Genomic DNA, 25879 nt, shown 5'->3' with positions numbered 1-25879 from the left:
CCAGCAAAGGGAGGCCTTTTCTCATTCTTCCATGAAATTTATAAATTGACTTTGCAACATAATGAACTAAATACTCCAACTTTAATATTTTGCATTCATACCAAAAACGATTAACAGTTTTTACAAATAGTGTTATTTACTAAAACAATTCTTGTACAACAGTGCGGTATATCTAAATATATACATCTGCCAACATCGAAGGGAGCATCAAACCAAACAAAACCAAAAATGCACTTTGCTACTGTGTACACTTTATTAAAACCAAAGCAGACCGCAGCAGGCTTCGCTTCTTTTCCATGACAAAGACAAAAACTATTTGGATTTCCAGAAGCACATGCAGGGTAGAAGAACGAAAAAATAATCCTACCGCCTTTTTGCCAAGGCAGCAGCATGAAAAGCGAACTTCAGATCCGCGATTTTACAGAGTAGCGAATGGAATGGTTTTAAAACACCAACACCCCTAATTTAAGAAACAAGGCTTCAGAAACGTACAATAGTGTTTTTTACATCTTGAAGCAAAAAGTTCAAACGGCAAGGCCTTCCCATGTTTTCCTGTGGTGTTGGATAGTGTAACCCATGAAGGTTAATATTCCTCGTTGCAGCTGAAAATGAAACGGAGTCTCTGTAGCGTGGAGCGGGTCAGCTTTACCGCGACTGAATAACAGAGTAAAAAATGATTCTGCCTGCTCTTAGCAACGGGGGGGTTTATGGCAATTGAGGTTTTTGTAACTTCTACTTTTTACCTTTTTTCTTTTAAAAAAAATTCTCCTCCCAATTTTTACCTGGAAAAATTATGCTCCCTTGTTCCAAAACAGATACATGCGGCTTCTCCAAAGGAAGCTGCAGTTATTTAATTCCAAGCGCCGTTGCAGCTGCTGCAATTAGAGATGGTTTTTCTCATTCTGTCTGCGAAACCCAGCAGACAAGAAATAAGGTAAGACCTTTTACATATAAAGACTGCACAGACATCTTTGAAATATGAGTGAAAAATAAGGTGATATTAGAGAAAATACTAAAAAAATTGGAGAATGAGGTATTAAGCAGTTCTCCAGTGTAAATCTGATGTTCCTGCCATCTAGATGAAATCAGAGAACTATAATAGCAGCCTAGATTTGATCACCAAAATACGTACATGCTATTAAAAGCAAATTTATCTCCTTTGTTACATCTAAGCATCTGCAATCTGGCAGAATTCTCTGAAGTTCTGGTTACTCAAATTCATTTCAGTTTTCCTCCTCTCAAAATTCACGAATAGTAACTGTACCATAAGGGAAATACGCTGCTCCACACCTATTGAGAAGCGTGCAGTAATTCTTATATTTTGTTCCTTTTTACTGTTGTTTTACTGCTGGCTATATGTACTTTGGCCTGTGACATTAAATACACATCTATGTGGGTACCAGTTACTAAACAGAGGTGGGTAAATATGTTGTTTCTGCAACTGCGGGCTCTGGAACATACTGCCATGACATCAGTATGGCAAATTTTAACGCGCTGCCTCAGTGTTTTTCCTGGGATGCTTTACAGTGAATCTTGACACCTTTGTTATGCCCAGATGAATTGAGATGATACAATGGGTAAACAAGCTTCATTTATAGAAGTGAAATGCACAGAAGGCACTTTCCAGAGTTTGCTCCAGTTCATGATAAAGAAGCCACTAAAATACCCCTTCTGGAGTTAATTAACATTTTTGTCTTCCTTAATGAAAGGGTTAAATAGCAAAGGTTTATACAAAATATTATGAAAACATTTTAGCCTTTCATTGACAATTTACACATAAAGAAACAAGACATTCAAAAATTAGGTCTTCTATTGGAACATGAATAACATATCATTGTCAGGGCTTCTTAACTGTCAAATAGATCAACTTCCTGACACTTATTTATTTGCTAACAAGCTTTTCCATACAGTAGCTGTACTTGCACTTTCTCCCTCTCTCACCCATACTCAGTGTTCAATACCACAGTAAGACAGAACATCCATGAACTTGGTCAAAAAAACGCATAAACGAGGAATCTCCGAATAAAACACAGCAGAGAAGCCCCAGCAACGGCATCTCCAGGTTCATGATACCAAACCAGCTGAGAGGAGGTGAATTGAAATATAATTGCTGAATTATCCGTTAGAGAGGATATGAGAGGATGAGTGAAGAAATTAGTGCAATGACAGCATCTAGCAAGGCAGGAGGAGGCATCACTTTTGAGTATCTGGCATAAAGGACACAACCAAGTGAGAAGATGAAATAATCTTTTCTGCTAAATGAGAAAAATCCACACGAAGCAACACAGCTCCAAATTCAATTTAATCTTAAAATTGCACCTAAAATGAAAAACATAGGATGCAATAGAAATGCTAAGACTCCGAACCTAAAAATCTAGTGATCTACTGCACCACTTGTGGACAATGAAAACTGATTCTAAGTCAACTAAAATTCACAATGTGTTACAGGAGATACATTAGGCCAGTGACTCTAATAATAAAATATTAGAAAGAAAATAAAAAGTGTCCATCTTTTTTTCAAAACTTTTACTATACTGAATTTTTAGTGGCACTGCATTTTAGAAAGTGTTTTTTGGTCATGATGAACACGAAAGCTGATTTTAATTTTCTTAAAGATGGATAAATGCCCAAAATACGTAAGTTGGAAGCCAGAAAAACTGAGTAAGTTTTGAGTGTTCAAACAAGAAACCAGGAACGAGCATTTCTGTGTTTTAAGGAAAGAAGACTTCAAAAATTTTAAAAATAAAGACAAATTAGTAACAAAAAGTTTTTTTGCAGAGTCATTTCTGTACAGAAGTTCCACAGGCCCTTACTAGGGAACATGTGACACAACATGTGAAAACCTGAGAATACGAAGTCAATGTCAGCTGGATTATTTTGATGCTTCGAGCTCCTTGATTCAGGGCCTAGGAATTATGGAGTAAAAAGTTATTTTCACTTTTGTGTAGAAATTATATACTTCTAGACAAATTGTTTCTCTGATTTTGGAAGAAGGTACCTAAAGCACACAGACAACACTATCTAAATGATACTACATGCCCTTTCTAAGGAAAATCACCTCTTCAATCTATTAAAAATGATCTATGACAATATCTTGGATTCATTTTTTTTTAGTATTTTCTTTCAGATTCCACAGACTTTTGTGATGACACCAGGTACTGAAGTAATGTCAGTTTTTGAGGGTGCTTAAGAATTCTGGAGAAAAAAAAAGTACATGAAAATACTAGTATCAAAACAGCCAGCTGGCTAGAACATCCCTAACTGGAACACATCTGCTATGGGCATGTTTTGTAACCACCCCAGTTAGAAGTTATGCAAAGTAGTCACCTGAAAGCATTAAAATTACCAGTGTCTATTAAAACAGTGAACCAAAGGCATGTCAGGTAACCGTGAACAGACGCGGGAGTGTATGCGACAACTGAGCTGAGCTTATAATATAATGTACAATTGCAACATTTAATTCCAGAAGCATCACGCTAAAATATAGTACACAAAAGCAAACAATTTCTGACATACGCACTAACAAGGCTGAAAACACAGACCTGATGTTGAAGCCATCTAGTATTGCTCTAATTGGAATTAGAGTTGCTGGAAATGATAAGAGGAAATCAGGACGCATTAATAGATTGAACACAAATGCAAAGTAACAACAGTCTTTGTATAAGAAACTCTGATAGAGAGGCATATCTAAAATGCTGCCTTTCATCACCATGTTCCTTTTGCAGCATCTCAGCTGTAGAAAGAAAATACTGTGCCTTAAAGAGCCACCTGGCTGCGTTACTGAGAAATGCAAGAGTTTAAAAAAGGGTAATGGATGTTGCTGCAGAAGAGAATTCAAAGTAACCTGAAAGCGAATGAAAATAAGATGCCTCATAAGCTATTCGTGCTATAGAAGGGCTAATAAACTCAAGTGGTACAAATGGAAATTGAAACAGATGTTTAAGGCAGAAGTGTTTGTGTAAGAACAGTAAACAGAACAAATTGCTAAGCAAGGCCACAAGAGAGAAAATAAAGCCCTGAAGGTTTGTTCAGCAAAGTGATTTAAATGTCCATAATTCTCCATGTTCTAATTAAGAAGACTTGGATAAAGTAGTGTTATTCATGTTGTGTGTTCCAGTTTAAAACTCCATCATTTCTCCTTCAACTCAATTCCTCTGTCTTTGGTGTAATCTCTACCAACACACATAGAATACAGTTCTGGTTCTCACTGTAAAAAACAACTTGGAAAAAATAAATTACATGCTTTTATGATAAAATGCAAGACTCTGATCTGTTTCGTGGTCCCATGATATGTTTAGCAGCCTCTGAATAGTAGTTTTAAGTTATTAATTCTATCTGAAGCAGAATCATGATTTGCTGTTATCCCCCCAAATCACTAGTTAACTAGTTTACTTTGGTAGATAAGCCATCTAATAGTCATGATACACTTGTGTTCAATTCAAGAAGCAATGAAGCCTAGACTCAGATAAGTTTGTAAATTCATATATAGACCTTAGTTTGTAAGTGTAACCATGATATGCAGAATTACTGCTTTACCTGCATTGGAAAAAGACATCACATCTGTCATAAAACTAGACAAAACTATGAAACATGGCCGTCAGTTCATGATTAAAATAAAATAGTAAAGTAAATTATTTTTAAACATTGTGTTAAATATATTCACATGATCACCATAGCTATACGAAATGGCCACTATTGCAATCACACACTATATGTACATAACATATATGCCACGACAGTTTGCAAGAGTTGTTTTCACAGACTAGCCAATTTTACCAGACATAAATAATCTTGTACCAATTTTTAGGCATTTTAAAAGGAATTAAATGTCCTAAATATATCCGTTCCTCTGCAAAATTAAAAAAAAAAAAATCCTAAAAAGTCAGTGCAAATTGAACTTGTTCACCAAGATAGATTCTTATTAAGCTGAGGATAAACAAAGTTTAATAGATTAAAGGAAGAAACTCATAGAATTGCCAACTGCCTTTAGCAGAAGTTAAAGAAGATTAGGAATCAGAAGTCCTGGATCCTATAGCAGAGCCTTCTGCGAGTAACTATGCTGTGGTTGTTGAGGTGGCGGAGGCTGTGGTTGTTGTGGAGGTGCTTGTTGACTGCCTGATGTCTGTGGCAGAGGTGTAGATGCTAAGTTATAGTTTGGCACCTGGGACATATTAGTTCCAGCATTCTGATAAGCAGCAACATCAACAGTAGCAGGTGGTGGACTGTACACCGAAGCCTGGTTAGAGTAGGTATTTCCAGCAACAGAGCCAACCATTGCACTGACAAAAAAAAAATAAAAATTAAAATTGAATTAACAAACAATTTCCCAACAGAACAGCAACACTTTATTGCTTCTCCAGCTGTTCTATGTATGCACACAAAAATCTCCTAACTCCAGACACCTTGCACATTTAAAAGTATATCCAATGAATATTCCAATTAAAACTTAAATACGTTCCTCAGATTTAAACACACTTCCCATGGATTCAAAACTAGACTGTGAATCTATACGTTGTTTTATTTTAATGTGCGACATGGAATCCCATCTATCTTCCATTCCGCTCATGAAAAAAACCCAAAACCCAGGTAACTGTTTTAAATAGCAGAACAAGTCAGGTGAAGTATGCAGAAACTCGTTTTATCAATATATGTCTTACCATCCCAAATAAGTAACTTTGGGGGACAGAGACTAACAAATACTTTAATAACTCAAGACGGATGTCTCTCCCAACTTTATAAAATAAAATTACTGTGTAGAGAGAGTAAAAGAAAAAAAATTAAACTTTTCCTAAGGTCAATTAAAATATTTTTCACAATATGGGAAGCTTAGCCAAAGCTAAGCATCTTTGCGAATCTACCGAAAATAGAAAGCCACTTGTAGCTCCTTTATATGGGGAAGCTGTATAAGCTTCAGTAAGTGTTCACAGCCCATTGGCTTCATTTCCAAAATGAGCAGAATTCTCCCCATGCTTCCACAATAAGATACTTGAAAAAAGTACAATACAATATACACTATCTCAGAAGTTATGCAAAGCCAGCCAGAGCAGCAGATAATCTTCATCATTAAATGTATATTAGGTTATCTAAAAAAAAATAATAAAAAATTATCAGTCATGTCTATAACATTTTCTCTAATTTTTCTTTTATATAAAAGAAATATATATATTTAAAATTATACATTTCTTATATATAAAATTAAAAACTGGAGAAAAAATATAGAAACAACAGAAAGGTTTGACGTTTGTCAGGAATTTTTACCAAGTACATGACACCACTAAAAAGCACACGGGAAATAATTGCACTGAAGTATCTTTCAGTTGTGTTTAAAATTATACTTCTGTGGGGAAAAAAAAACCAACTCCTTTAAATATTATCTGTAGTCCTTTATGTTTAACTTGGTTTACACTTGAATAGGAAAATACTTGAAATTACTTTGTGTAAGACGTCTGTGCAGGCTGACCAGGCAGCACAGAGCTGGCAGATGGAGTAACTGTGCCTTGGCTGAGAGAAGAGAGTTGTTCAGGAGGAAGATTGTAGCCTTGAATATGGCCCATCTGTGCACTCCCTGCCACCAAATATGCATTACTTTGAGCTTGCCCCGGATAAACCTAGGAAGTTAAAGAAAGGAATATTAAAAATAAAACACAAGAAAATTTGGTATTTAATATCTGACTTTGGAACTTAAAGACAGTCTCAGTCTCACAAACCTTTTATTACAGTTGTTTTACTAGAAAGTAACTGATTATCTTCTATCAAGTGTTGCAGTGTGAAAGAATTACCAGATTTTCAAAGGAGACTATTTACATTTCTACACTCGGGCTCCAGTATCAAAAGGATTAAATAATTTACTGGAAAACTTGTATTCCAAATTTTAACGACTATCCCTCATGCTAATTAAAAGCTTCTACTTTTCAATGGAAATCTGAAGGACGTAAGTCATGTAATAAACAGCAGTCCAAAGCAGAACACTTTTTGATGCCCAAATAACTTTCACTAAGTAGAATCATTAAAATGGAAAGCAAATAAAGTAGTATTTTCATGTCATTGGTTAACCTATCAGTTCATGTAATTGTTGAGACTGCTATTGTAAAATTCTTTGAGTGGGGCAGAAAGGAAAAAGTGGTCTTAAGAAAATTTCAAGAGAAAATAAGATAATGTTTTACAATTAACTAGAGGAAAAGCTTACTAGTATATGTGTCAACTGTATGCTAACTCAAGACTAACTTTCTAAACTCTACACTTTTGTTCAGTCATGAATTATTTGACTTAACACGAATTACTAGAAGAAATTATCATGTCTCACGTACAATTGAGTTCATGTAAGTTTACAATATACAGCCCTGCTATCTTAAGATCCATGAATCTCAGATGACGTATTCATAGATGGCTTATCAATTATCCCAAAAGAATTTTAGAAGGCAGCAAAGGCATAAGACCTCCTAACTTTTCAGAACTTATTCTGGCTCATCTTCAGCCCAAAATCCAGTTTTTCCCTTTAAAAATCCCCAGACACATGCCTGTTTATAAAACATTAAAATTATTTGATGGGCTCATGGCATGATTGCTTATCACATATGAACGGAAAACAATGTTCCTCTTAATGACCCTGCAAAAACATACATCCTCTTCTTAAAAGACACTGAAAGAAAGTACATATTTGTAGGAAGCTAAAAGAACTAAATCAGGTAAATCTGCTTCAATGTTGATATTATACTGCGTGCAAGTAAATTATTGGAAAAACTGTTTGAAATGTTACATATTCAACATTCAACGGAGGGCAACGAAGCTGGTGAAGGGCCTGGAAGACAAATCATATGAAGAGCGGTTGAAGGAGCTGGGACTGTTTAGTATGAGGAAGAGGAGGCTGAGGGGAGACCTCATCACTCTCTACAACTACTTGAAAGGACACTGTAGAGAGGTTGGTGCTGGTCTCTTCGCACAGGTAATTAATGACAGAACAAGAGGGAATGGCTTCAAGCTCCAGCAGGGTACGTTTAGACTGAACATTAGGAAAGAATTTTTCACAGAAAGAGTGGTCGGGCATTGGAATAGGCTGCCCGGGGAGGTGGTTGAGTCACCATCCCTGGATGTGTTTAAGAGTCCTTTAGATGTGGTGTTGGGGGATATGATATAGGGAAGAACTTTGTAGAGTAGGGTAGATGGTTGGACTCGATGATCCCAAGGGTCTCTTCCAACCTGGATGATTCTATGATTCTATATTCCTATAAACAGGAAAAGAATACAGCAAGCGTGCAGTAGAATATGGGATTAAACATCTAAATGTTTAAAAGACCTTTTAAAAATACAGGATGGGCTTTTTCCATGATCAAAAATAATTGAACAGAAATGAACTAAAAGTGTTAGAACCTGCAAAAGAAGAATATTCAAAGATTACAGCTGAAAACAAACATTTTTTTATTATTTTTACACACTGTGTTGAGAGAAAACACTGTGCTTTCATCTGAGATTCTCTCTGAGACAGCAAGACTATTTTAATCCAGCATTAAGGTAACAAAGATCATAAAAAGAGGTCTCCAAATCAGGGGGCAAGGGCAGGGGAGATAGCAGGGCAGAAATAGGAAATAAATTATTACTTGTAATCAACATGCCTCACCACGCTTTATATATCAGTATATATTTACTTTACTAATGTAGAGAAGTACATTGTAAAAAAGTATTTGAGCAAGTTTTGTAAAAAAGTTAGCTCATGTGAAAAACTGTTTATCACTAATAATTTAGAGGAAATCAACCGTAGCTCAGTATGTACTTAATAACATCAATGGCTATTAAAGGTTACATACATACCTGAGAGCCAGAAACACCAGATGACTGCATATAATACTGTTGGTTTTGTAGTTTTGCATACATGGAATACATTGGGTCTTCATTCATCAGTTTGTTATACAAAGAAAGAGCCTCCATTGCTTTAACATTGAGCTCTGAAAGTTCTGAATGTTTCCTAGAAAATATATTTTACAGCTTATTCTACAAGTTAGGTAACTTCAGTAAGAACAGACCATACAGGGAAACTTCCATGAGGTGTGATAAGCAGCGTTTTTATTGCCTGTGAAGTGATGCCTGACAAGTACCATAACATCAGTGTAATATCGTAAAATATTATGTGACTAGGAAAAAAACCCTTCAGACCTCCTCCCAGATGAGAAGCTACTAATAAATAGACTTATTTACTTTGCCAATATTCACAGAAGTTATTAAGAAATCATTAAGTAACAACAGTGGTCTGAGAATTAATCGTAATCAGTCAAAACACATGTACATTTTTACCTGTCTATATCTTCCAACTTTTCATCTATGAGGGGTCCCATCTGGTGGCACATTGCTAGAATAGAAGGACATTAAAATATATCAGAGTAATAAAGGCTTCCATACTACAAGTCAGAAAGTAATTTTTTAAAAATTATCAGATAGAAATGCATAGATGCTAGTTCAAATTTTTTTAAAAATCATTACTATAATCTGTACACCAAAAAAAATTAGAGTAACAGAGGCAGTGTCATAATTTAAGAATGAAATCCAGAAGTTTTCAGTAGTGGTACAGTTTAAAAAGAAAATCAAAGTACAGCAAAACAAAACACATTTAACATCCGGGGAGTGTAAAACTGAAAATGTTTTGCATCAAAAAGTTCAGGTAAATCCAAAAGGTGATCTCTTCAAGGAAGAAAATTTGCCACTGCAACCTAGACCACGTGCTCAACTAACAGTACTATGAAACAACGAAGGGGAAAACAGGTTGCAGTGATTCAAATCATCTGCACATCAAAGATACTAATAGGACACTGGAATATCTCTAACCGCGCTATCTCACTGGAATCCTAATTGGGGTAAGGGGACTTTTTCAAACCACTAATATGGACAAAAATCAACACAAGAAGGAGAATGGAAAAACAGTAAAATAAACGAAAATGCACATGCACCCCCCCGCCAACTTTCAACACAAGGACATGGGGTTCATGTAACTGCCAACCAAACCACAGGTAATTAGCAGAAAAACTGAGTTTGTCAAATGTAAAATAAACAGGCAAGAAAGCTGAAAGGGGATAGTACAGTCTAGCCCTACACCAGAATGCAAAATGTGCCCACTTATCCAAGCAATCAACTGTTAATGTATCAAGAGATGTGTTTAATCCCAAGAGCCACTCAACATTCAAACTGAGAAACGAGAAAAAATGATTCAGGCATCAAAGATGACCTAAATGCATTATAAGCAGCTCTGGAACACTGTCTTCACGCCCATTTTTCCCAAATTAAAGATGCAGAAGGTCCTGAAAGCTTCTGGGCCATGACGGGTGAAAGGGAACCACTGATGTGTTCCTTGAAGGCAACTCCAGGTGAAAGAGGAGTTGTATGAAAGGCACCCCATCTGCTTCTTTGAACCTAGGACTGGTAACACGTTGGAAGAAATGCTGGTAAAAGATGTAAAACGTGGTTTAAGTTCTGCCTATTTTTATGTATAACACAAAGTGTGGTAAAAGGCATGACAAGAATTGCTTAGATCATGATGCCTGCACTGCTGCCAACCACAAACCTGGGCTCCTGAAAGTGTTAGGATGAGCTCTGCAATTTAAAGGCATTTGTGACTGGACATCTGGACGGCAGAAGAAAATGAAGCGGTTTTTTTATCAAATGTTGATCTGCACCTGTCACCACTGGTAGGAACCCAAGATCCAACAGACATCTATAACAAAATGCCCAGAAACTATGCCAAAAATAGTAGCTACCCAAGGCCTACCTGAGTGTAGAGTAAGTACCGTCTTGAATATGGCACTGTAGAACTAAACACAGCCATAAGTTTAGCAAGCATGTTTGTAGGTACGTGGGGAGCAATCATCTGACTACGCTACAGCCTTCAGATTCTTGGAGCACTCCCACAGTTTAATATAAAATTCATAAAATCATTGTTCTAATGATCTCACAATGCATTATGGAAGGAGACCCTAATGTAAGCCATATCTGGAGGCTGGTTGACAAGCATACCTTTAATTTCTTTGCCTCTGTCCTGGACCAGATATAGACAATCCACTTCTTCGACAACTTAGCTATAGCCTCTCTAGCTATATTTGGTACTTGAAAGAATAAAAACATTCATGTTTCTTTTTACTCCCCCCTTTAGCTTTAGTGGAACTAGAATACACGCAGACACGTTTCTGATGTGCAGTTCCTAGAACAGGATTCATTTTACAGGTATGATGAACCAGATGGGTGTGGAAAGATGGGAGATATCCAAAAGCTTACAAGTTTATGCATTTTTTCCCTGATTAACTTCTAGATAGATCTGGAATCTGTCACTTTGTTAACAAAGTCTGATCCTATCTGAATCACCAGTTTAAGCCAATGTTCTGTCTCATAACAGGTAAGTTTCTTTACTTCCTTCTCCAAAGTCCCCTTCCAAAATTTTTGCTGCCTCTCTCAACCTAGGTAGAATGCTCTATAATGCCTCTTTAAAGAGGTAGCCTGAATAATTTGAGTCTAAAGGATTACTCTAATGTGTAGCACTCTATAAGGTATTCACTAATATTAAAGTCCTATAGAAACATACACACAAGTGAAAAACATGTGGGACACCCCAGGTCTATTCTAAGCCTCAATAGTATTTCTGCTTCCTCTCATGGAATCTTCCTTACGCTCCTTTTGCAATTCATGCTGTGCTACTCTGTAGAAGGGGAAAAAATGGATGAATAAGATAAATTAAGTTCTCTTGGGACTTGAAAATGAAAAGAATATGGAATATAGTTTCCTTGAGAGAGGTGTGGGCTTGTTCCAAGTTCAGTCTCTTTGGGAAACAGGAAGGGAGAAGATAACGACAGCTCAGGCACTTTTCTCTGGCTTGCTTGTGGTGTGCACATGAATCACAGCTGAAGGAGTTTCAGCTTAATTTCAATTAGATTTGATACAGGTAATTATTAGAGAGGAAAACAACAAAAAACCCCATGAGATTTTCTTACCCTCAAGATGAAGCAATTCTGGGAGGTCTGGCTGGTCATCAGATGGATCCGCACTTTGTAACATCTGCAAGAGTTGATCCATTTTATCCTAGAACACAAATTGTGTAATTAGGACATATGTGGGGGAGGGAGAATTACCACCTTCAGGACAGTAAATTAAAGTAGCTATTTATAACAGCCATTTGGATCTCTTGGAACTTGAAAATCACCTAGACTAACTTTAAGAAAACACAAATCATACTATTTTACTACTATGTTACTTCAGGCATGAAGATGCTTGAACAAGGATAAGCCAAATGATAAAAACAATTTGTAGTAACAAGTGGAATGTGCAGAATACCCCTTTATTCCTAGAAGTTCTTCTAAACAGTATATTCCGAGGAGTTTCTATTTTTCCATTCTAGTTATTACATATGCAATACTACCACCTAGTGGGATAGTGCAAATGTTTTGACAGACTACATTGAGAGAGTACTTTAAAAAGAAATGGGGACTTAAAACTAAATTCACAGAAAAACTGTCCTGCAGTTTATGCAACAGTGTATGAGGCCTATCAGCACATGAGCAGTGTCATTACTAAAATATATGATTGTTTTTAAGATGATGTTTGGAGGGTTTACATTGTTGATTTCAGAATAAGACATCCTTGATTAACCAGTTTAAGTGCAACCCATTTATAAAAATACAAAAGAGTGGAAAATTAATAGGCTCTTTTAAAAGTATGTCTTGGTGCTTAACCAAACATTACATGTAAATGATTAAAAAATCACTTTTTAGCTGAGTGCTATCAAATAAATAGCCTTTAACAGGCCAAAGTTATGTAAGTTGTAACAAAGGGGAAACTAAAACCGTATTTTTTTCTCCTTAACCCCAGGAAAGCAGGAAGAGGCCAAATGAACTATTTCCTTAAAAATTATACTACGATCATTTTAAAGACAAAAGAAGACACTAAAACATAAATTAACGTGGAATAACAGAAGATAAAAGCTGGAAGGCACCTCAAGGCAGGCCTGAGATAAGCTATTTCGGCGGATTACAAACTAACATATCTCTTGGAAGGAAGAGTATTTCAGGCAGGAGTTAAATAGGACTTTAGGAGGGCAATAAATGATTTTTCATTTCAAAAGACAATGACAGACCCCTAGTTAAGAAAGAAATGGAAGGTCACGAAAGTGAAAAATTCTGAAGAGAACAGTTCTAAGCTCCCTGGGAGAGAAAGAAAAAAAAAAAAAAAGAGAAAGAAAAAACAAACAAACAAACAAACAAAAAAGACTGAAAAAAGGCAGGGAAAAACATCCTGGGCTGAGAGTTCCTGGGAACCTTGCAGAATCACTGTGGAGAGACTGTGCAAATCTCACTAAATATTACTTATAGGACCACAGAAAGCTCACAGATCTCAGAGAAGGAAAAAGATCCTTCAGACTGGGGGAAGACAGTGGTGGTTATGCTGGAAATAAATCTAAGACAGCATTCGAGATGGATTATCTCTGAGGTATCCTGAACTACTTAAAGTAAAACTTGAAAGCAAATGCTCACTCCAACCAAGCTTCTAGTTTGGAGGTGAACACCTGTACAATCCTGGAGTAGGGCCCTAAAAGGAATGCAGTATCCAAATTCAGTTTCAGAAGTTCCTAAGGACTTCAAGACACATTAACAAATTAGAATACTGCAGATATTTATTTTATTTAATTAAATCAACTTTCTGTTCTCTTTTGATTATGTTCTCCTGACATTTCAAATCATTTTTGAGGTGAAGGATGAAAAGATTAAGCATCACATATTTAAATGTACCAGCAGTTGAAAAATCAGTACTTGCATCACACTTACTTCATCAATATAAACTGGTTCAGGCTCAGGTTCTATTGTCTCTACTTGAACTTCATCACTGAACTGCACTGTTTTTTTCTCAGCTTTCACTGTAAGATAAAAAGACAGATTTTATTTTATAAAATAAAAATAAACAAAACAATGACATAAATGTTATATAGCTAGCATGTTGCCTAAAATCTTAACATTTAAAACATCTACTGTGAAAATTTAAAAAATTAGTATTTTATTGACTGTTGAAGGCCAAAAACATCTCCACAGACTTAAACAATTTTCATAAACAAATCTGTAAATTGCATAAAAAAACACATCAGTTCACACGAGGTCAACAGAAACATGTTTTAGCAAGTAAACGTTTTTATCATAGTCTCCCTGCATGTAACATACTTATTAATATGTCGTCAGAAAAACAGACTGAGAGAGTTTGATTGGAAGAAATAAGGCTAATGAGTCAGGTTTAAGAGAAAACTGGTAAAATCATCTATGACAAACTGGAGCCTTCTTTTCTCCAGAGCAAAGTACAGAATTGAGAGTTCTCAGATATTACTATTTCTTCTCCATCAAATAATACCTGCAAAAGCAGCTCACTCCTCTGGAGAGGAGGCCACAACAAAAAAGCTGCCAAATACTACTCTTATCATACTACTCTTATCAGTTAGTTTTATCATAGAACAAATGACTCCTACAGCATGTAATTCTGGTGACCTGCTCGTTTCTTTGGCACACTCATATTGGGATCACAGCAGATTCATCTTGCAAACCCATCAGATTTACAGAAATCAGTTCTAGCACCTTTAAACCTTGTCTAATATGTAATAATTTTAATAAATATTTAGATAGGTTAGACTGATATAAATAGATACAAGAAAATAACCAGTATGCAGAAAAAAAATTCCTTCCATTATGCACACATACATACCTACAGTGTGTAGGTTTCTTGCATTGTCTGAACAGTGGTAATCTGTCTCTGACTCCCATCTTGCCTGGGGCCTTCAGTTTTCCCTTGATTAGAAATGTACCATTGCAACCAGGCAAAAAGGCAACTTGGAAAAAACCTACTGTTGCCTACATTTATCTTGGTGTCAACGAGTTGTTAAATGAGTCTCAAGAAAGCTGCTGACAAAGTCAGCAGTAGACAACATCGTATTTTTTAGCAGATGCCAGCTTGGGCAACCTTGGTCTGACACATAAAGATATGACTGTCATTTGTGAGAGCACAGCAAGGGCTCCCCAGTTTTACTTTAAGCATCACATCAACTTGCAACTGAATTCTATCATAAGGGAAAGGAAATAGGGAAAGTACATCACTACAGAAATATCCCTCGGGCCATGGCAAGGCTTAACATATAGACATAAATGTAGTGTTACTTACTCATTTCTGGCTCAGCAGAAAGATCAGCTGTTACAAAATTAGATGGAAACAATCCTATACCCTGATGAGTTTCACCTTTCCACCAATTGGGATCACTAAAAATAAAAAAAAAAAATAATTAAAACCCCCATACGTTAAAAAACCCCAGACTCACAAGGAATTTTCCTAAAAATTGCACTGTACAAGGCATTTTTATTACTTGTACATAAATACAATTTGTATATACACAGAAATCTTTATACAAGAATCTTTATGCAATTACATTCATATGTAAAATATCTAGGAGATAACAAAAAAAAGTATTTAATATGTAAATATATTTTATTGCAATTGTATTCCAATGTATGCTTCTACATAGAAGATAGAATTGTTCTCGATTTACTTTTGCAGTCTAATGTACTTCTAGTAGGCATTCTATATAAATTACCTGTCATCAAGGATAGTTATAAGTTCTCCAGCTTTAAAAGTTAATTCGTTGTCTTCAGCAGCCTCAAAATCATAGATTGCACGAACCTTTCGGCCCTCATGTTTGTGATTTGTTAAAAGGCCTGAGGTGCTTGGATACAAACTGGAAAGTGTTGTTTGCTGTTGCCTTTGTTCTTTTAGTGACAGTTCAATAGCTACAAAAGAAGAGTTAGTCACATGAAAATTCCCTATAAAAATGAGTTGAATGATATGAAAATTTAACTCTGTGGAAACTTTTATTATAATTCCATTCCTGTTGCATGATAATAAATTTCTGCCTTTCACTTATAAATAATGGTAAAAAACAAAAAGATGTTTTACAACTAGAGAGCACAATTCTGCCTATAGTTATTTACTGAGGCTTTCAACATGGACAGGATGAATAAACTGCATTTAAGCACAAACTTAAGGATAATTCAGTGAAGTGATCAATTTTTTTTATTATTATTGTTATTATCTTGAACTGATGTAAAGTATATATATTCTTACTAGCATGTACATGATGTTCAACTTTTTCAAATCGCTTGGAACATTAAAAAGATACAGATGCTCCGGTACATATTGTTTCTCTGTTAGATTAGGAGTCTTTAGCCTGAATTCACAAAATCAGAGAATCGCACAGATTGGTTGCAGTTGGAAGACACCTCTGGAGATCATCTTGTTCAACCCCCTGCTCAAGCAGGGCCATCTAGAGCTGGCCACCGAGGACTACATCCAGACAGCTTTTGAGTATCTCCAAGGATGGAAACTCCACAACCTCTCTGGGCAACCTGTGCCAGTGCTCAGTCACCCTCACAGTAATTAAGTGCCTCCAATTAAGAAAAAGATTTTTGCTTAGACAAGCAAAATTCCATCTATTCCTGTTCTCTCCCTATCAATCCTGCAATAATTTTACACTTCATGGTCATTTACAATTAAACTTGACTGAGCAGAAAGGTTTCATTCATATTAAACTCCTCCTTTCACAAGTTTATGAAAAAAACCCAATCATTTTTAAGAAGGGATAGAGTGGGACACAAAAACCAAGAGAACAAACATTAGGAAACCCAGGCAGAATCTGAACCTTTGAGACACAAATCCCTCGAAATCCCTTGAGTTGACACTTTGGCGGATCAACTGTTAAAGAAACAATTAGTAACATATACAGATAGGCTAATGGTAATTTAAATAAATCAATGTTACATTAGATAATAGCAAAAAACAAAAAAAAAAAATTCTATCAAAGATGAGAAACTGCAAACATCCACCAACTACTAGCGCAAGAACTTCACTCATATAGTGTTAAAACTTTAAGACCAAAGCCACGCTACATACAACAGCTAACATTTGAGGTCTTTACATTGCTGAAGTCGACCTGAAAAAACAGTCTCTAGATCATAAAGACCACTCTAAGAATAACTCTTCACACATGTCTGTTATAGGATCATTAAATGACTTTTAATATACCTTAGTATAACAGTAAATCTAAAGAAACCATCCTAGTTTGTTTACTGGGACTGCAGTGAGACATTTAACAGCCCCTTATGCTTACGGCAATCAAAGCCTTAAAGTATACTACAGAAGCAGTATTCAAAGGAATAAAAGTTTAAAGTAATATGCCCAAAATATTTTGCATACAACTTATACTGTAATTCTTATTTTATCCTTCCATCAACTGTTTAAATTGCAAATGATTGTGCTTCCCTTGCCCCAGAAGGAGGGAAAATCCAAGTGCAGAACTTCTATCAAACATTTCCCTAGTGGAGCATGTCCTTAACATGAGATTTTGCAGATTTTTTACTGTGTTGTTTCAGTTTGGCAAGGAAAAAAAAAAAGTATAAATCAGTAATTTTTCATATTTTTTATCCATAGAATAGCTTTAACCCTCCAGAAAGGGTACAAAAAGAAAGGAATAGAAATCATAACCACAACCCATAAATATACTAGTCACATAGAGGAAGGAAGCAAAACATTTTTTCCTGCTTTATTTGATATTTACCAATATATTCATCAGGTCAGCAAGTAAATGCACTCACCTTTAGCTAAATCCTCCTCTTCCTTTTTGTTGGCTACTGTACCAGGATCTTTGGCAACTAGAGCTGGACTTGCTTTTGCCTGTTCAGCAGCCTAGCCAAAAGCGAAGGATGTAAAAATGAATTCAACAAAAAACTCACAGTGCGTTAAGTTCACCATTTTGATTTGTATTCATCTGCAATATAAAAACCTAAAGCAAATCAGAGCATTTCACCCGTCATTCAAAGGAATGTTTTATTAAGACAACAGGGATTTCATTTTCTTTGCTAAACACATTATAGAATACAAGACTACAAACTGTAAAATACAGAACTGAGGATAAAAGGAAGTTGTGATACCCTTTAAGAACAACCACAAAATTTAATATACCTGTGAACCAATAGCTGGGAAGGTAACTCCTTGCTCCTTAAGATTTTTTATCATAGCAGATATTAAACTAAGCTGTGGGTCATTCTTGAATTCATCAGTCCATTCCACCATAAGGGCTTTCAGCTTTTCACAAACTTTTGGATGACCCTGCAAGAACAGTAGAAACGAGTTAAATAATGTAGGAATCTGTTCTTAATTCCTTAATTTCAAATAATTTCATGTTACTGTCAATACAAACTATATAGCATTTTATTTTGAAGTCACTAAGGGATACTAAATGTATCACTAAGGGATATCTTTATGAGAAAGGGAGAATAGTTCAGCAGCATTGTGTTTGTACTAGTACAATACGTCCTAGGCCCTAAATAAAGTAAAATAAGGTTACACAAAAGCTCTGTATAATCTCCATTTCACCACATCTGTATTTAGTGTTTCATTGCTGTTCTTTAATGTAAAAATGAATTTGTATATTTATAAATTAACACACCACACCCCACCTCCCCCTAACAGAATACATAAGTAACGGTAGAAGTAACTGTAGTGTGAAGTGGCATTCACAAAGTTCTCTCACAGCCACAGTCTTCCCAGTAATCTTGTACCCTTTCCCTCACCACCAAATTTCCAGTCTTCCAAAAGCAGATTCCATTCCACTTTCAGATTACCCCAATCCTGTATCTGATTGTGCTTTTCTACGAATTGTATAAATCAATGAAACACATTACCTTATTCAACACATTGCTTACTTCACTGGCAAAATCTCTTGAACAGACTTCTAAATGAAAGATTTTACCACAGTTTGATACACATGCTCCTAGAAGCTAAAGAAAGAAAGATTAGAACTCAGAGAGGATTTTTTTGCAATATAACTTTTCAGGAAGGAAAAGCACTACATTAAAAAGAACCTACTGTTAATGCTTGCATAGCAACATGGGGATCTTTATGGTTCACTCTCTTCATAATAGAACGGAGACAGTCCTTAGGCCTAAAAAACACAAGACAGATTTGAAAAAATGTAATGGAATGAATACATGACAATGCATGACAACACTAACAGACAGCAAGCTCTCCCAAACATCATCAGTTAATTATTTAGTAAAAAAAAATTCACAGTTAACAGTTGTAGCCATTTCTATCTATAGGATTGCTCACTTCCTTAGTCATCAAAACCTCTCAGTAAGTTACGTTACCTTTTGTAGTTAGAGAAAATTACTGTAAATACTCCATAAATGCATAAAATCCCTTACAATTAGAGAACTGAAATTCTCTGTTGTCCATGCACCTACTCCTCTGTATTTCACATATAGAGGAAAGAACATTTTCTTCCATACTGGTTACTAACACCCTTTTGCTACCTTTTTTTTTTAATTACCACCACCATGTTCCTCAGAGTCTCTTTTAATCTACAGAATAACTTTTCCAAAGATATGCAATGAACCAACAAGTGCTAAAAAAAACCTGTTAAGGCATTCGACATCGAAGTTTCAAAACAATTAGATACAGAAATCAAGTCTTACCTAATCGAAGTTTCAAAACAATTAGATACAGAAATCAAGTCTTACCTATGTTGTGGTTAGAAATAAAGTGAAAAAGAAATTTAAGAAAGAATTTGAATGGGAGTTTCAGACACAGTTTAGCATATTAAAATCTGTGTGAATTTCTGTTATTTTGGTGGAAAGCTGAGCGAGGCTGGGGTAGGAATTATCTTTTTTTATAATCAGCATGATTTTTGAACAGCCCTGAAAAGATAACCCTGAAAGAGGGTAAGTAGGGAAAGAGGAAAAGAGAAGGTAAATTTAAACTGAGAAATTTTCTGGAGTATTCATAGTAATTTTTTTTTTTTGGTAAGCAAAATTATTTTTCTATTGAACCGATATCCAAGAACTAACATGAAACTTAGGTACCTTACACCACTGCTTGGCTATACTGTATTTGGCAGTGTCTACATTTTACAGAAATGCCCACCTCATATTTAGTAGTACTATTTATAGAAAATGCTGTCATACAGCAAGACTACATATCACTCAGTGTATACCTATACCTTCATATAACCAATTATTACAAATGAAAGCTATAAGGCAAGCACTGTCTTTATCTGTTGATTATCCAAGACTTCTCCTAAGTTCACTTTGAGAAAGAATACATGCTAAAATTTTCAGAAATAACTGATTTTTTTAATCATTAATTTATGAGTAAGACTACCAATGTGATATGAGAGCAAGCACAAAAAAGTACATGTCCATTAATTGTTAAGCCAGTATTTATAAAGGTAGGGTGCAGGATTAAGAGCTTAGCAGTTTAGGAACAGGAACAGTAGCCTAAGATTTTTTTTATTAAGGAATCCAAAGTCTTATTAAAAACTAATAACAAGAAAGCCTCAAAGCCAAATGATCTTCCACATGTGTCAAGTACAATTTTGAAAAAGTGAAACAAAAACCCAAAACAAGAAACCCCTCAGTAATTAATAAAAACACCTTAAAAATATTAAATCTAGTTGTTCATGAATTTGAGTGTTAATGTTTAACAGGCCTAAATGTTTAAAAAAAAAAAATTCTTTTGATTACATCTCCACCGAAAAAAAGGCTTACCAGTGTTTAGTCATACAGACAAAGAACTGCTACTCTTAACAGAACGGAGAAGCGCTATGCAGAAATCAGAGGGAAGGCACACACCCCACAGGAACAGAATTTATTAGGCATTTATAAAAGTATTGGGCTTCTGCTTCACTCTGCTCCAATGATTCTACAAATCACAATTTCAGAAGCAGTATGGTAAGTGGAAATAACAAATCAGTAGGGGGAAAATAGGGCAAGATACAATAGAAGCTATGGTATTGTATATGAATATAACGAGAAAACATTCATCATAAATTTCAGTTTTAGTTCTAGAGAGGAAAAAATAATGTATTTGATTATATTTGATTTAACAAGGACAAAATTAATAGCAACTGGAATCTAAAATGCTACTCTGTACAAAACATTTCATATGTTTTCAGGAATTTATCGTTCATTTACAGTCTAAGACAACTGCCTGTGGGGCTCAAGAATACATAGGTGACCCCATTTTCTTCCTTGTTCCTTTAGAAACAAGCTAGTCAAAGAGCTTCCTAGTCAGCCTGTTAGACATACACTGCAATGACTATGTAAGATGCTACTGAGATTGGGTAACTTGAGGGAAAAAAAAAAAAGAAGGTAGTTTGGAAGACTGTCAAGTAAGCAATTTTACTGTTCTCTCTTGTATGAACAGGCACAAAAACAATCAAAGAAGAATCAGCTAACCAGAATACTGACTCACTGAGGCAGTGATTAATCCATAAGGAATCAGGACAAAGTTAGGCAAGCAGCAATATAGACAAAACATTTCTCAATTACAGTTTTTCAATACCCAACCCAACAGAGAGTGCTGCAACGAACGTTTGTATTTTCTCAACCACTGGTGTATTCTCCCAGTCACTGACTTCATTTTTTTTCAGCCATCATTTTTATTAAGTAACTTTTCTGGAGAAAAACTGAAGTTGTGATAGTTTCAAACAAAGACTGATATGTCTCATTAAGGTGACACAAAAGGTAAAATCACCTCAAAGCCAAATACAAACAGAATTAGACTCAGGAACTGGCTAGCACTGAACTAATTGAAGAAGGAGGAGTGCTTCATGCTAAAAGATACCATATGTGGCCTTTAATTTTCCCTTTTATTCTGCTTAATGAATCATTAAAATTTTATAATGTTATTTTACTCAGAGCTGATAAGCTACAGATATAGTTGCGTAAGCATTTTAATTGCAGAAAACCAACACTATGCAAAAATCTGTACCTTTTCTGTAATCAGAAAATTTAACATGCCGGTCAAATATCAGTTCTCAAAAATGCTGTATAAAACCAGAAAATAAGATTGCCTCTAATGGTAAAACTTTTGTTTTAATCATGTTTCCATGTTGAAAAGGCAGCTTGCTCACTGAGCTGCCAATATTCCCCCAAAATGGGATGCAAACAACGTAACACACAACTGCTGAGCTATACGAGTTCCTAAAACAAATCCAGAGACTTAAAAAATGTCTTGATTGTCTCATAGTTCAACAAATTTTAGATCATCTTAAGAACCTGATATGCAAAATATGCAGAAATTATCAGGTTAATGCCACACTACATAGGGCAATACTTTATATATGCTATTGTAAAAAAGGCATATTATTAAAAATATTACTGAATTTACTGTCTTTCTAGTGTATGAAAATTTTGGCATCAACTCTAATCAACTAGATTTTTAAATTCACAAAAAATAGAGAAAATAGAGAGATTCAGTAGAATTCTAATTTGCTAAAACTTGCTTTAGTTGGTTGGATTAAGGGTGGAAATAAAATTTTTAGCTATTGGCGATTCTCTACAACAAAAGTATTGCAATGTAAAAATGAACAGTAGTGATTCTCTGAACTTTAACTAATTTATCTTAAGAGAAAATGTAGCATCTTTGTAGCATAACAGGTTTCCAACAATTACTCTGGATGCAAACAAGTTGTTGGCAGACCTAAATGAGACAATGTGCCCTGTACCACTGTGGGACAAAAAGTGCCACTTAATGAAGAACAGTCCTTCCAGTCTACTGTGGCTTCATGTGTAAGATGGTCTACATCTAAAATGCTGCAGGCATGCCATGAAGCTTACAGACTGGTACAAAGAAAACCCCAAAACCAGAGATTTTTATAATCTAAACTTCTGCCAAGAACAGGATCAGACAGCTTGTATTGGACCAGAATTGGTTAAAAGATTAAAGCAGATCCCAGTTAAGAAGACTAGCATCCTTGCCCCAGGAATTTAAACTGCAGGAGAATTTCAAACAGCGTACCATATCTCGTATAAACTTCTTAATGGGGAACTTTGTCTTGCTTTACCTTCCTACGGCATGACATAATTCATCAAAACAAAGAAAATCCACTATGAGCAAGTTTTAACAGAATCTGAATATAAGCGATGACTCTGCTGACAGTCTATTAGAAGCAAAGTAAATATTACAAAGGTTAAAGTCACAGCCAGGATGAAACCACTATTTAAAAAAAAAAAAAAAAAAAAAAAAGAAAAAAAGAAAAACACAAACACACAAAAAAACCCACCAAAACCAAACAAAACCCACAAATCGTAACAGAAATTCCAGCTGTCCCAAAGAAATCTTGCTGCACATCACCAGAAGTTCTCTAGCTTTGTCTGTACTCCCAAGCAGCAGTCTCTTGCGGCTACATACATTTGAGCACTGTTCAGGCTAAATTGCTGTGAGAATCAATCTTGCCTGTGAAAATGCTTCCAGTGATTAAATAGAATACTGAAGCCTTCAATAATACAGTTATTGTTACAGGTTCAGCATCAAAATGCACAAACAGCAGAAATGCAGTTTTACATACGCAGACTAATATGAAACATTATTAACAACTTGCCAGGTGTTATCTTAACAGCAACAGCACAGAAGTCTCAATATGCCATGCTATTTATAAGTACTCCTATAGAGACCATCTCTAATCCCAAGGAATAAGATTATTTGCAAACCTGTCCTTTGGAACAAAAGTCCCAGGTAGGGTTTTGCTGTCTGGCTTTTCCTACAGTTTCCCGCACTGTTACAAGGCAACCCAAGTTGTTCTCCGAGAAGACTTTCACTGAACAGCAGCAATGGCAAAACTCTCTTTCTGAGGCTATTCCTTACCTGAACTGTTACGGGAAATGTTTGGAGAAGATGTACTTAAAATATTTCCGGTCTAATACTATGCTGAACAAAACCACTCCAGATACACTGAAATAGTGTCTTAAAACTGTATTTTTTTATTTGATAACTCAAATTATACTTCAACTTTTCATGTCCAAAAAAACGAGTGCATGCGTAAATTCTATGAGAGAGCTCAGTAAAGGATTAATAATCAAAGCATTAGCATTTTAAGATGTGAGTAATTTAACATCACATTTTCAAAATGTACATTTATCAAAGCCCTGATGTCACAGAATAGCTTCTCAAAACAAGAGGAAGAAACAGAACCTCATTGCTTTCTGTGATAAAGACTCTTGTGGTGAGGACAAGAGAAGGGCAGCAAATGCTTTATACCTTTTTTAGCAAAGTTTCGAATTACAGTTGAAGCTCATAGTCTCCTTATCACCCAACTGGTGAAATATGGGCTGGATAAAAGGATAACAAGTTGGGTGGAAAACTGGCTGGCCTCCTAAGCTCAAAGAGTTGTTGCCAGTGGTGCGAATTCCAACTAGTGGGCAGTAACTAGTGGGGTCCCTCAGGGATCTCTGCACTTGTAAGATTGGATCTGGAGTCCTATGGCCGGTCTGGGGCTCCCCACCGCAAGGAGGATATTGATGCACTGCAGTAAGTCCGAGGGAGGGCTGCCAGGACAGTCAGAGGAGAGTCACATACAAAGAGAGTTGAAGAGATGCTTTCAGTTTTGAGAAGAATGGACTAAAAGGGGACCTTACTGCTTTCTACAACTAATTAATCAGAGAATACATAGAAGATGGAGCCAGAATCTCTTCTTACAGCTGCATAGTCATAGGACCAGATGCAACAGTCAAGTTGGAAAAGGGGAAATTGTAATCAGATTGCAAGATTATTTATTTATTTACTTACTTACCGTGAGGGTAGTTAAAGACTGAAAATGTTGCCCATAGAGGTTGGGGAAACTCCGACCTTGGAGGCATTCAAGACTCAACACAGGCTTGAGCAACCTGATCTAATTAGACCTGTTTCGAGCTGGAGGGTTGGACTAGAAGATGACCTCTGGAGGTCACTTCCAACCTAGATTATAATTGTGTAAGAAAAATCCCTGATGAAGTCTCCTGGGTTTACAGTGACACTGCTAGAACAGGTCAGTTTATTTATTCCGTTACATTGGTGAAAAGCTGCTGTACACAAGTCCTAATTTTAACAGATCAGCTTGTATCTCCAAAGGAAGAACTGCAAAATATTTGAGCAGAAAATCCATACATTTTCCTTTTAGTTGGAAATTCAAGTCAAATTGAGCTATTGCAAAAGTCTATGCAAGGTAACAAAAATTCCATTCCTCTCATCTGAGTATGAGACTGAAGGAACAAAATTTTAAAAGTTTGGGAAGGAAATTTCTAAAGTCACTTACCCTGTGCGTGACTGTCCAACTTTATCACAGATGTCTAAGATGAGGCCCCAGTCCTCTGCAGTGTTCATCTCACTGGTTGCTTTCTCTGATGAATAAAGTATAAGTAAATCAAAATACAAATCTCAAAAAAAAAGATTAAATAATTTAACAAAATTGTCAACAAATATGTTGCAATATTACCTCTTTGTATGTTGCTAAATGCATGACAAATCTCTATATTTAATAAATTCATATATTAACACTGTTATACCTAATACTTTTTAATTTTCAAATGTTCACTTGTGGCCATGAATTTTAACTCATACGCAAATATGTATTTGGGGGTTGTTTTCCCACATAATAAAAATATACCCAGAATATGACAAAAGTAGCAAAGCTACCAACCGATTCTTTTTTTTTTTTTTTTCAATTTGGAACTATAAAGTTTAATAGAATATGAATACCCAAAGCATTAATTCACCATTTGCAGAGTCAGATACAACTGCATTTACTGCTTCCTCAGACACTAAAATGCTGTGTCTCGCATTTCCTTTCTATGTATTACAATTCAATAGGAGGATTCAACAATTCATTAATAATCACTAAACTTTTATCACCCCATTCTCATCTCTGCTTTGGATGATATATTCCACTGTCTCTTTTCAGCTATAAAGACTGCTAAACCAAAGCTAATCAGGTAGAAGTCCATTGGGATTCTTTCTTCCAAATCTTTTGAATAGGATAAGAAGAGTCCCAGCTCTAGAGTGAAGAAATAGAGAG

The 25879-nt window shown here is 35.6% G+C and overlaps 1 protein-coding gene across 2 annotated transcripts; it reads right to left on the bottom strand.

The window, feature by feature from the left end:
• Positions 1 to 236: 236 nt before the first annotated feature.
• STAM (signal transducing adaptor molecule) lies at positions 237 to 25197 on the bottom strand. 2 transcript variants are annotated; one of them, XM_074157059.1, is made up of 13 exons: positions 25121 to 25197; positions 18916 to 18991; positions 18732 to 18827; positions 18010 to 18156; positions 17643 to 17733; positions 15590 to 15782; positions 15163 to 15257; positions 13791 to 13879; positions 11964 to 12051; positions 9286 to 9340; positions 8806 to 8959; positions 6433 to 6608; positions 237 to 5279 (listed from the first exon to the last, which is right to left on the bottom strand). In XM_074157059.1, the coding sequence occupies exons 1-13, from the start codon at positions 25186 to 25188 to the stop codon at positions 5030 to 5032; spliced, it is 1578 nt and encodes a 525-aa protein (XP_074013160.1). In that variant the 5' UTR covers positions 25189 to 25197; the 3' UTR covers positions 237 to 5029. The 2 variants fall into 2 exon arrangements, with proteins under 2 accessions (XP_074013160.1, XP_074013161.1); XM_074157060.1 differs by lacking the exon at positions 18732 to 18827.
• Positions 25198 to 25879: the final 682 nt, after the last annotated feature.

The sequence above is a fragment of the Numenius arquata genome, chromosome 12 (genome assembly GCF_964106895.1).
Source record: "Numenius arquata chromosome 12, bNumArq3.hap1.1, whole genome shotgun sequence".
Lineage (NCBI taxonomy): Eukaryota > Metazoa > Chordata > Aves > Charadriiformes > Scolopacidae > Numenius > Numenius arquata.
Note: the sequence above shows the minus strand (reverse complement) of the source record. Positions and strands in the feature narration are given on the sequence as shown.

Coding starts and splice junctions, on each gene's coding strand:
- STAM (XM_074157059.1), bottom strand. CDS start 25,188: ATGAACACTGCAGAGGACTGGGGCCTCATCTTAGACATCTGTGATAAA. Junction 15,258..15,589: donor ATAACTATCCTTGATGACAG/GTAATTTATATA, acceptor TTTTATTTTTAG/TGATCCCAATTGGTGGAAAG. Junction 13,880..15,162: donor TTCTGCTGAGCCAGAAATGA/GTAAGTAACACT, acceptor TTTATCTTACAG/TGAAAGCTGAGAAAAAAACA.